The following is an 11,485-nucleotide window of genomic DNA, read 5'->3' on the forward strand; positions in this document are numbered from 1 at the left end:
ACATCGCTTCGGAGGAGCCGCATTAGAAAAATCACTGCCAAGAAGCGCCAAACAAGAATGAAGAGCCGTCGTGAATCGAGGATGTAGGGGCAGACCTACAGAAGAATCTGGCAATTCAAACCGAACCCAACCTAATCGTCACTAAGCCGATGACCAGCGTGGTGCGAGAACTGGACCTCTAGAGAAACGCCTCCAAGGAGGATACGACGTAGAGTCACCGTCATCGCCCGTTCGGTTGCCCAAACTAGGTTTTCACCCAGAAGCTCCATGGGAAGGGAGTGGGGAGATGCCCTGACAACCTTTCCAAGGAGGAGAATGATGTTCGAAGGCGTCACCATCATCGATGTTGGCCAAAGACCAGGCAAACCTTTCGCCAGTGGCTCTCACTCCCCCATCCCTCGTGCACTACTAGCCCGTGCAAGGGCCATGACCAAAGCAGCAGCATCATCGCCACCTTTCAGCCGCACCGTCCCACGACCATCTCAGTGTCACGAAGCTCCCCACGGGCCAAACCTGCAGAAGAGGGGGAGGTCGGGCAAGGGGAGGAGCAAACGCAAGCGCCGGGATCCAGGACCGACATGGTGCCACCACCACCAAACGCAATGCCACCTCCTTGGAGCCGCGTTGACCCAAGGCCATCCCAGCATCACAAAGCTCCCTATAGGCCCAACCTACAGAAGAGAAAGAGACTAGGTAAGGGGAGAAGCAACGCAAACACCACGAGTTGAGAAGGAGGGGCGGCCACTGCCGATGGCACAACGCAGGCGGCCCCCGCTAAAGGCAACAGGGCGGAGGGAGCATGTGCCATGCCGATGCCTGGCATGTCCGAGCCAACTGCGAGCCTAATCCACCTCTTCTTCCTAAGGGTAGGCAACATCATGAACTCGACGGCCACAAAAGGCACACTAGCGCACCATGAGCGACGATAGCGCGAGCACCACCACGAACAACATCGTGCAGCTCAATTGAGAGGTGACGGCAGGCGGCTGCGGAGCAGACCACGACCAAACAGACTCAGAACAACTGTTGTGGGCCAAGCTCAGTGCCATCGTGTGCCAGAGCACCACGCCGCAACACAATCGGGAGGCGGCGGTGGGTGGTAGCTGAGCAAACCATGGCCACCACCTACACAGTGCGCCATGATTGGCCGATGGCCCGACTGGGGCTGCCAGGCAGCAGCAGCCCGACCAAAAGGAGAGACGGGCAGGACGGCGACTAGCCGGGCAGTAGTCCACACACCCGTAGCCCACCGCCAGCAACTGAACCAAGCTAAGTATTGTGTAACCAAAGCATTTCTCATCTTTACTGGTTATTTAGTCAAGTCCCAATAGGATAGGACAGTGTAGGCCAGGAAATGTGCAGAAAATAGCTTAATGAGCATATTCTTTTTCTTTGGTGTATGGCTCTTTTACCTTCCAGATTACCAGTAGGAGTTTAGAATGGTAAACTAAGTTACAAAAAGGAATGTACTTCTCCTTTTCAATCTAGAAGGTATAAGAAGCCTTTAAAACTACAAATATTATGATCACAAATATTACTACAATTTAGAGAAAAAGTGATCTACACCGTTATTTAACTCTTCATTTTCCTGGTGTGCAGCCAGCTACCGCTATATGGCATTCATTCAACTACTGGAGCTGATCCTTTCTACTGGATGCGTGTTATACTTGCATCAAACCGTGGTACTGTAAATGCATCAAACCGTTGTGCCGTGTTTTGACTCAAGTAGAGCTTATACCACTCCGGTAGAGCATGTGAATCAAGCTGCAGCGAACAGACAAGCAAAAGCCAACGCGTATCCGAATATAGATTTGCACTACCTTGCCATGGGCGCAGGCACCATTGCCGTCTCCGCTCCCCTCGCCGCGGGCACTGTCGTCGGCGAGCCCTCGCCGCTAGCACCCATGGTGAAATTTGGGGGTTAGGTTCACGGTGGATCGAGTCGACTCAACCGAGAGGGCTCACGGGTGGGTTTGGAAGACAGAGTAGTATTTGACCGAGGGCAAGATTGCTATTTTAATAATGTTTGACAGATGAATCCACATTAACATCACAGTAATGGCCTGGAGGGAAAGTTTTTTAGATTGACAGTGGTACACAATGAAAATAAACTTTGTCGATGTTAAATCGTCAATTGGAGTGTTTTCTGATAGCATACGGTAATTTTTCTCTACCGAATGAACAAAATGCCTTGATCGTGTTCCGGTATTACCATGCCTTTTGTGTTGTTTGTTTGTACTTGCAATTTTGTGCCCAGCAGTAAGTAAGCAGAAAATTTGCGTTTTGGGTGCCTCTAAGCTACATAGTAACCATGGATTTTTTTTGTTTTCTGTTTCTGGGATGATAACCATTGAAATATATATACTGAAGCTGAGACAAGCAACATTCTTTTCAGCCTTGGGGCTGGAAGCATGGTGGTTCTTGGCGTCTTTAGACCCCTGGGCCAAGTTAGGTAGTGTTTGCTTTGTACGAAGTTGAATGTGATGTAATACAGGATAATTTTAGATAAGATGGTATAAGTTGCATGTTTGGTTTGATGTATGAAAATACATAAGAGTGGTTGGATATATTGGATACACATATGAATGTGTTTAGTTTCTAAAAAGATAAGCGCTATATCTATTTATAACTTAATTTCTATATATTATGATAAATTTATAATTATAATTATCAACAAATTATTTTATTTAGTATTAATCTTTACTAATTACAATTGATTTTAACTTAACATGCCACTATTCATTGTAATTACCCATATTAATACTTATTTATGACTAATACCATCTAAATGTAACTAATGCATATCTAATTATTCTTAATTCTCATAAATACTCACTAATCATCATTAAGTACATGTAATTATATGAGCTGCCAGAGACTATACCAGATCGTTCAGCCAATTTTTCCATATAGGATGATTCATAGAATATTTTTAGAATCAATATCACCCTGTGCTAAATGAGTTGACACCGTTCATCAAATCAAACGTGTATGACAACATATCTAGCATTACTATATATGTACCACTCTATACACAAAATCAAACCCTACCTTGCTGGCCGCATGAGTACAAAAACCCAAATAACTAGTTGAGCTGGTAGTTGGGCCAGGAGAACTTTCATAGAATCCAAAAGGCAAAGGTAAGTTCTGATTGGAGAAACTGCAAGAAGCTTTGAAGATTTTTATGGTAAATGATTTTGGAAAGCACGAAAATTATCTGGGCTAAAAACAAATTGGGCCGTTTCAGGTTTGGACCAACTGCAGACTTTATTGCTTTTGTTTATTTCATCCGGATGTGTATTGGGCCTCGGCCAGTCACGTAGAAATAGCCGTGCGCAAGTACAAAGTTCGTCACTAGGAACAGAACAGTTCCGTAGCTAATCACCCCAGGTTATTCGGCATGCACGCGCACGCTACACGCACAGAGCATCACGCATGCAACGTCGCTTAAACCGACGGCGCCTTCTTGAACACGACCACATGAGCCGGGTCGCTCGCGCCGAACCACACGTCCCCGACGTCCCTGAACACGCCCAGGTCCTGGCACGAATCCCTGCACGACACCAGCTTGTAGCCGCGGCCGTGCTTCTCGACGCGGAACACCTTCTCCCGGCCGCTCGGGCTCGGGGCCAGGACCGGGCCGGTGACGACGAGCCGGCGCCCCGACAGCGGCTCGTCGCCGACGTACCACTCGGTGGTTTGCACGCACGTCGTCACGGCGTCGAAGTGGATGCGGACGTCGAAGGAGACGCGCACGGTCCGGTCGGACGACGCGGCGCCGCCACCCTGCAGCGGTGTGAAGCGCACGGGAAAACCCCTGCGGAGTTCGTTGGTCTCCTGCGCGACGAAGAGCGGGCACGGGAGAACGCGGGTTGCCATCGTGAGCCCGCCGCCGCGCCCGCGAACGGCCGGGAGGACGTAGTAGCTCGCGTCGGCGCTCAGCTCGTGGCCGTCCGTGTCGTACACCGGCGGCAGAGCGGCGCTGCTGCACGAGAGGGAGATAGCTAGGAGGGAGAGGAGGAGGTGGTGCACGGCGCGGGGGCTGCTCATGCCTGAACCGTTGGCTTTGCTTCGATTCGTGTTCGAGGACGAGGAGTCGAGCAGAGCACTGGAGGCTTGAGGGTTGAGGCTGCACGAGTACCTCGGGTCTGTATTTGTAGTGCTTTGGAGTGGAGTCGCCAGCTTTCCTTCCTTCTGGATTTGTACGTGATGTAAAGTCTTTGTCTTGTCGTCCGTGCACCGGTCACAGTATCACACCACGCACGCACGCATGCATACACAACTACCCGCGACTGGGAAACTGCAGCAATGTAATGTGAAACGTGCTGGTTGATCCATGGAATAAGCTTGGTTTCCAAGAACGAGTAGCATGCGTTGCATTCATTCGTTCACTACATTTTATGAAAAATAACACACCGTTTATCTGTTCAGTGCTCACCGTACATCTGTACTACTGTGACTATCCATGTCCTGGGAAATAGTTCCCCACGAATAAAGGGAAACTTAACTCGCCGCCCACTCCTGGTCTATCGATACAAGTTCCATGCTCTGGGAAGTTGTAGTACTAGTTGATTTGCAGTTTGCTAACGACATGACCGCGTTTTGAGACGTATCAGCAGAGCGCAGGTGCAAACTCGTGTCACAAGTGCGAATGAACCACGATCCTCCCCTGATCGCGTCCCAACCAACCAAATTTGGCTCCCCCGGCCCAAGTCTTCGCTGCAAATGGTTGTGATCGATCAGGACACGGATCGGCGCCGATCAAGCTAAGCTCGCACACGCCGCCGCGCGCAGGCAGCTAGCTTAGCCGGGATCAACTTGTTTGCATCACCGGCGGACCGCTTGGCCGCTCAAGAGCGTTCTTCCTTGTGTTTTTTCGAGGGAAAATCGATCGCGGTGGCACCGCTGCCGCGGCACCCAGCACGCCTCCTCTCGACCATCTCCTGCAGTTCTGTGTGTGTGAGCAACCTGAGTGGGCCGTTGAGCGCGGCAGATAGAGCGGTGCGGTTGGAGCTAGATTGTTATCTGGAAACAACCAGCCCAGTGGGATTCAGGCCCAGCCCAAACATAACCTTGGATGGACCATGCGATATCTGGTTCGTGTTTCCTCCAATTCGGTTTGGTCCCCTGGTCTGATGTTAGGCTGACTTGAAGTCTATTTTGTCTTCTCAATTATTATTCGAGTCTGCTTTTCCTCTCTCAATCATAAAATCAGACATTTTAACTCCCTCAACTATCAAAACCAGATGTTGTTTTCTCCCTGTGTGGTTTTGAACCCGATTTTATCCCAGGTAGCGCTGATGTGGCATCAAAGTGTTTTAATTTTGCTAACATGGTGTCCACGTAGACAACACACTCATCACTTTCCGGCGAGGGCTAGAGCTCGCACACCACGGTCCACCGCTCCACCACCTCCTCCAATCCCCCGTCGCTCGACAGGGTCAGATACACATCCATCACGAGCGGCTCCCCCGAGGGACAACTCTTTGGCGTCGCTGGCGGCTGGGTCTCGAGGTCGGCAATGGATGGCGTAGAGGTGCTTGCCTCGTGGACTCACCCTTGGCTATGATGCGCGGTGGCGTGCACACCAGCGAGGAGATGGCGACTGTGGCGCACTGGTGGACGGCGACGATGAGGCTACGGTAGGCGAAGGCGATAGGGGAGTAGCTCCACGGCATCGCGCCGATGTGAGGGAGCCACATGTGAGCTTGGCTCGGCCGGAGATGATGCAAGGAGCACACGCGACGGAGGGGATCGATGATGGGGTCGCTCAGTCAATGACGATAGCGGCCATGGTCAAACGGTGACGTCAAGTTGTGGTGCGGGGGCGCGTGAGCATGCCCACAGCGTACCGAGGCTATGGGTGGCCTCGGTTGCACCAGAGAGGCATCGAGGCAACGGGGCGACGGTGGATGGCGGTGGTTGGTGATGAAGCTCGTCGCGACGCTGCTCCGATTAAGAGGCAACAAATGCGAGCGCACGACTGACCACGGCTGGAGAAGAAAGGTGTGGGCCATGTCGATGATCCCTAGCCTCTCCTTTCTCTCTCTCAATAGCCGCAACAGCATCCTCACCTAACCGCCATGGTCGTCGCTTTGTCCTACTCATCGCTAGTCACCAACAAGACCTCCCGGTCCAATCTGAGCCCATGACAAGCATCACCATGCCCCCACCTCTCTTTCTCAGGTCTTATCTCTCCCTTTCTGTGTCCGTGTGAGACCCTCACCAAGAGCACCCCCTCCTTCATCCTTCTCCATCATCGCTAGCCATCGGCCCGTACCAGCCAACTCAACACCACCGAATCACCAGCCGCACCCTTCCGCACCTTTGTTTAGCCCCAAAGCGCGCGCACACGCATTTCCGATGTTCACAACCGCCGTCGCTGTCGCCAACTTCAGCAAGCTCTTGCTGCCGCTACACCGGCGTACAGCGACTTGAACCCCACCTTCGTAGGCATCCGCAGCAGTGGCTGGGTATCGCGAGGGATTCGTAGCTGACCGTCTCGGTGGCGTGTTGGTTCTCCCCTCCCCGCCGATGACGGCGCGTCCGCACCATCATCCGACGCGAGCCTGTGTCTTTTTTTTTTAATTTAGTGATCGGAATATCTACGTGTATAATAATTCATGTTACATGTCATCTGATATGTGAGCGGTCACTGCTACACGTGAGCCACGTAGGACAAAATCAGGGTCAAAACTAAAAACCACGCAGGAAGGGGAAAAATCCGGTTTAGATAGTTAAGGGAGCAACAAAATTTGATTTTACGGTTGAGGGGGTGGGGAACGGACTCGGATTATAGTTAAGAGAGGTAAAATGAACTTTTTCTAAAATATTCAAGTCCGGATGGGTCAAACTGGATTTTCGCTTTGCTATCTTTTCCCTAGTAACTTATCTTTGTGGATGTTGATTTGGCCCTTGGGTTTGTCTGCTTTAATATACTGATATTTATAGTAGCAGTATAGGGCTTCAAGCCATCCTTTCTTATAAAAAGTATCCGTAGTTGTGCTGTCAAGCTATTTTAATTTTAGTTTTGTATGGTCTGAATATATTCGTATTGAGCAATAATTTCACAGTATTTCCGCGTTTTTTTTTTTGGAATCGAATGGAAGAGTTTTAACTTGACTGCTAACTTTCACAATGGTTAATTTCGCGGTCCATGCTAAAAAGCACCCACTTATAGCAGCATAAGTTAATCCAAATCGTACGCGGAAGGAACTCGATTGCTCTGATCCGAAATTAGATAGAGCATCTGAGATAGGGCTACTTCACAACAAAAGACGGCGAAGCAGCCCACAACTTCTCTTCTCATCGTGCCGACAGGGCAAGCGCCGGACCTCTCATCAACCAGGCGGCCATGCAGTCATTGCAGCTCCGAGATGGCCTGCTGCATGTACTTGCACGACCTTTGGTAGCTCACGAACCCCAGGAACCAGAACTCGAACCCATCCACCGTGGCGACGTGGATGTACTTCTCCTCCGGCTTGTCGACGTTCTCACTAGGCCGCGCCTTCTCGATCCTCCTTAGCGGGATCACCACCTTGTAGGTCACCCGCGCCGTGTCGCCCTTGGGCGAGGTGACCGTGACGGGGCGGTCGCTTCGGAAGGCGACCTTCTTGGTGGACACGAAGAGCATCCCGGCGATGGGGCCGCCGGTGGTGTAGAGGTAGCACTGCAGCGCCTTCACCAGCCGCTCGCCCTTCTCGGCCGAGAACGCCTGCCGGAACACGCGCTCGACCCCGCCGGCCCGCAGGATCCGCGCGCCCAAGCTCAGCTTCCCCTTCACGGTTTCCGATAGCTTTGGCCCTAAGGATACTGCAACGTGATCACAACGTATGTTAGGACACAAATTAAGTTCACGTCTTGGCTATTGGATCTTGATCGAACAAATTAAGTTCACATCTTGGCTATTGAATCTTGATCGATCGACAGCCCTTGAAAGGAAGGATATGCACGAACGTGAACTCACCATGCTCTCTGAAGCCTTGTGCCCTTCTGCTCAGCTTGCTCACCCAGTGGATCACCTGGCCCTTACTGCCTGCAGAAATACGTATACAATCATAAACACATCAGTAAACTATCAAGTGTCTTGGCAGTAAAACACTTGTCTTGAAATATAAATTTGATGGTACGATCACGATCAATACTTACTGTGCTTATAGTCGAAAGACGCATAAGGACTGGGGTGCGTCAACGAGACAGCGAGGTGATCGCCGTCACCCTTCCTGAACGACTGATCCCTGGAGACCTCCTCTATGCCATACGCCTTGGAGGTCACCGGGACTCCGATGACATGTCCACTGCTCGACTTCCTCATGGCCACTGCTAAGCTCACAACAACACAAGCTCAATGCAAGAGCAGAGCTGGGCTGATCTGTCGCTACCTCCTGCGTTGCTCTGGTGATGGCCTAGCGTGTAAGGAATTGCGGATTGGTACCGGAGTGCAGCAGGCGAGGGCGGCATTTATAGGCCGCGCGGTGGTCGATCCTTTTTGCAAAGGCAGTGGATTTGCGGAGTCAGCAACCGGGCCGGCCGAGTCACCAGCGTCTCGGAAAGGCACAGTCCACGTTCGCCTAAAGCAGGCGTAGACCCCGCCTTCCGCCTGCAGCTGCCGCCTAGAAACGGAGCCCTGCTTCCATGTGAAGGCCAGGTGCGGCACACTCATTGATCCAAGTCATGATTCCAGATTTCTCTATGGGATCCGAGCGAGAGGGCCACGTCCGGTGGGGATCCCTGCCGCTTTCCGAGAAGCGCCCCATGTGCCTGCACATTCTCGCACCGGGTTGGGGGGGGGGGGGGTGGGGCGATACGCTCAGGCTACGATTTTATGGGGCACCTGTGTAGTGTAGTCCAGTGTAGATATCCTTCATGCGTTGCACTGGGACAATATCGGAGTAACATGCATGTATACATCCAAGGGATGTTTTGATGGCCTACCACAAGGGACAACTGTTCCCGAGACAGGCGATCGGCAACCATGACCCCACCGGTGATGTGGAGGTAGGGGCCAATCCAACGTGTAAAACTGCAAGCTTTCCAGATAAAATTAATCCAGCAACAGTTGGGGACTCTGCCCCAAGCTAGCTTCGCTCCCTGTAGAAGTCACCATTCGCGCCTGCGCCCCGCGAGTCCAGACGTCTTGGTCACGTCCCACGCAGCGCCGAGTCGGACGGATCGAGACCGCCTCACCTACCGCTGTAACCGTCTGCGCGCGTGCCTGCCTGCCTGCGAGCGTGGCGCAGCGCAGCGGCACTGTGGCATGGGCGCCGCGCCGAAGGGCGTTGCGATGCGAGGCCGGTTGCTTTGCTGTTCCTGAATGGGGCGGAGATGGCGTGGCGCGAGGCGTGTGTGTGTCCGCGGCTCTACAGCGGATTGTGCGTTGCTGCGTTGTCAGATGGAATGGCTTGCAGGTAAGGTACCTACTCGAAAGTCGACGGGAAACAGATTTGGGGTGGGCTCCTCTCGTTTCAGCGTCCCCATCGGCGTATCTCCGCCGTGCAATACGTGTTGATGTCGTCGGAGGAAAGGAGATTGTTTACACATATATATATATATATATAGGAAAACTAGTATGTACTCCTGGGTGTATGTACTCTCACCTCTCATATACCACTTTTACACGTATATATATATATATGTGTGTGTGTGTGTGTGTTTCTGGGTGTTACTATGCGCAATACGAGGGCTGGCTAGTGACATTGCAATGGACGGACTCAAGTTGCGATTAATCCGATGCCCCGAACCCCTGTTTATCTCATAGGTGGATCATGTAGCAACATGCTTGATGGGTATAAGATCTTGATATAATTCGCTCATCTTATTACAATGGTTGGAGACTGATCGTATCATGTAAGTACACTGTATAACCTCTGTAGAGTGTAAATATATTCAAATGGTCATGTCCACAGTCATTGACATGCAAAGTTACAGATTCATAATTGTTAGTTTTGTGGTGTGTGTACCCCTTGATATGTGAGTGGGCAGTGTGCCCGTGTCTTGAAGAAAACCGGTTGTATGCCGTTGAAACTGGTTAGACTAGGCGACAACCAGCTAAAAGATAGAAACTGCAGGGGAACAGATAGTTTTCCCCTAGGACCAACAACTCTTATCAATCAAATATGGCTTTTGTTTAACTGGTTTAAACTAAGTATTACATCTTAATTCATATTTCATATAAAACTGGCTTTGCGCCTAAACTATAGCCTTATAACTTTATCCTTGGTTACCTTGCCTGATGCATCTACTCAATTTCTTAAAGTAGTGTTAGGACTTTATTGAGTATCTTCTGTATTGTCTTGTTGCTTTTGGATTGTTGAGATGGAGATCAATCTTGACCCAGATGAAGTTAAAGAGAAGAAGTCTAAGGTCGTATCTGCACCCAAGTTGCCTGTGGCATTGGGTTGTTCCGCTTTCTGCCATTTTGCTCCGCTGCAGGCTCTTCTGTCTGGCTGGTCTGCTGTAGATCCTAGTTCATGGGATCATCATTACTCTTTTTAGGTAATTATTTTATTCGAAGTATGTTTTTGATATCATTCTGTTGAATTTTGTACTTATCAGCAACTTGATCTAGAGATTGATACGAGATGTACAGGGAAACCCGAGATCAGAATCTTACAATGAGTTTGTCCGAACATGGGATTGTACCATCGACAAATCCTACAAACAATTGGCTTCGAAGGTTGAGCATGATCTGTGCCCTCCATAGTAGATAGTTCTCATGGGTAAGTTTTAGGTTGAGAAAGTGGCTAAGGGATGACGATGAGAGGACGCCGGAGATGGAAGAGATGGTGCCGACAGTTGTGGAATTCCTTGTGGTTGACATGATGTTGATCTACATTGAATTAGGCTTTGCTACCATGTAAAAGATAGCGAAAAAAGTTTGTCAATGGCTGGCTTAGTCTGAAATGGTTGCCGGCAATATATTTTCGGATGATGCACAGTACAACCAAAAACTGACTTGTCTGGGGTTTACACGAGTTTGTTACAATCTTTGACATCTATGTTACACGTAAAGCTAACAGATAAAATTAGATTCTGTATTTTAATACGTACCAGCTAACAAATGTAGCTTCATTCTTGAAAAACTAATAGAATGTTACCCCTACCGGGACCTGGCCCACCCAAATCCTGTGTTTTTAGTGAACTTGAAAATATGAGTATACTAAATGAATGTCTAAATGATACAACAACAACTACTACTCCCTCCGTTTCATAAGAATATGTATTATTTCAAGATTTCAAAAGTTGAACACATGCACCAACCAACCATTCCAATATAGGATGAAAACGAACCAAAAATGAACCCAAAAAGCTTGATGCAAAAGTAATAAACTAACAAAGTAGCATTATCACGCCTCTTTATGTCCACATCCAAATAGCATAGCTGGTGCTTTTCTGTTTTAAGTATAGCATCCTGTTATCGATGTGTTGATCAGATTCTCATGTTTAATTTCTACTAGTGAGACTCCACTTTAAAATAGCAAAAAAT

The 11,485-nt window shown here is 49.8% G+C and overlaps 2 protein-coding genes and 1 long non-coding RNA gene across 3 annotated transcripts; 1 reads left to right on the forward strand and 2 right to left on the reverse strand.

Moving 5' to 3' along the window:
• Nucleotides 1-3,278: 3,278 nt before the first annotated feature.
• On the reverse strand, nt 3,279-4,095 carry LOC133923582 (alpha-amylase/subtilisin inhibitor-like). Its single transcript, XM_062368862.1, has one exon. The coding sequence runs from the start codon at nt 4,048-4,050 to the stop codon at nt 3,448-3,450; it is 603 nt and encodes a 200-aa protein (XP_062224846.1). The 5' UTR covers nt 4,051-4,095; the 3' UTR covers nt 3,279-3,447.
• A 3,046-nt stretch (nt 4,096-7,141) lies between these two features.
• LOC133924619 (GEM-like protein 4) lies at nt 7,142-8,525 on the reverse strand. The gene is made up of 3 exons (XM_062370238.1): nt 8,149-8,525; nt 7,967-8,035; nt 7,142-7,812 (listed from the first exon to the last, which is right to left on the reverse strand). The coding sequence occupies exons 1-3, from the start codon at nt 8,312-8,314 to the stop codon at nt 7,361-7,363; spliced, it is 687 nt and encodes a 228-aa protein (XP_062226222.1). The 5' UTR covers nt 8,315-8,525; the 3' UTR covers nt 7,142-7,360.
• A 1,161-nt stretch (nt 8,526-9,686) lies between these two features.
• LOC133923583 (uncharacterized) lies at nt 9,687-10,936 on the forward strand. Its single transcript, XR_009910646.1, has 3 exons — nt 9,687-9,846; nt 10,337-10,494; nt 10,568-10,936. It is a non-coding gene; the product is annotated as an uncharacterized LOC133923583 (long non-coding RNA).
• The last annotated feature ends 549 nt before the right edge of the window (nt 10,937-11,485 follow it).

Source organism: Phragmites australis, chromosome 7, assembly GCF_958298935.1.
Source record: "Phragmites australis chromosome 7, lpPhrAust1.1, whole genome shotgun sequence".
NCBI classification, from domain to species: domain Eukaryota; kingdom Viridiplantae; phylum Streptophyta; class Magnoliopsida; order Poales; family Poaceae; genus Phragmites; species Phragmites australis.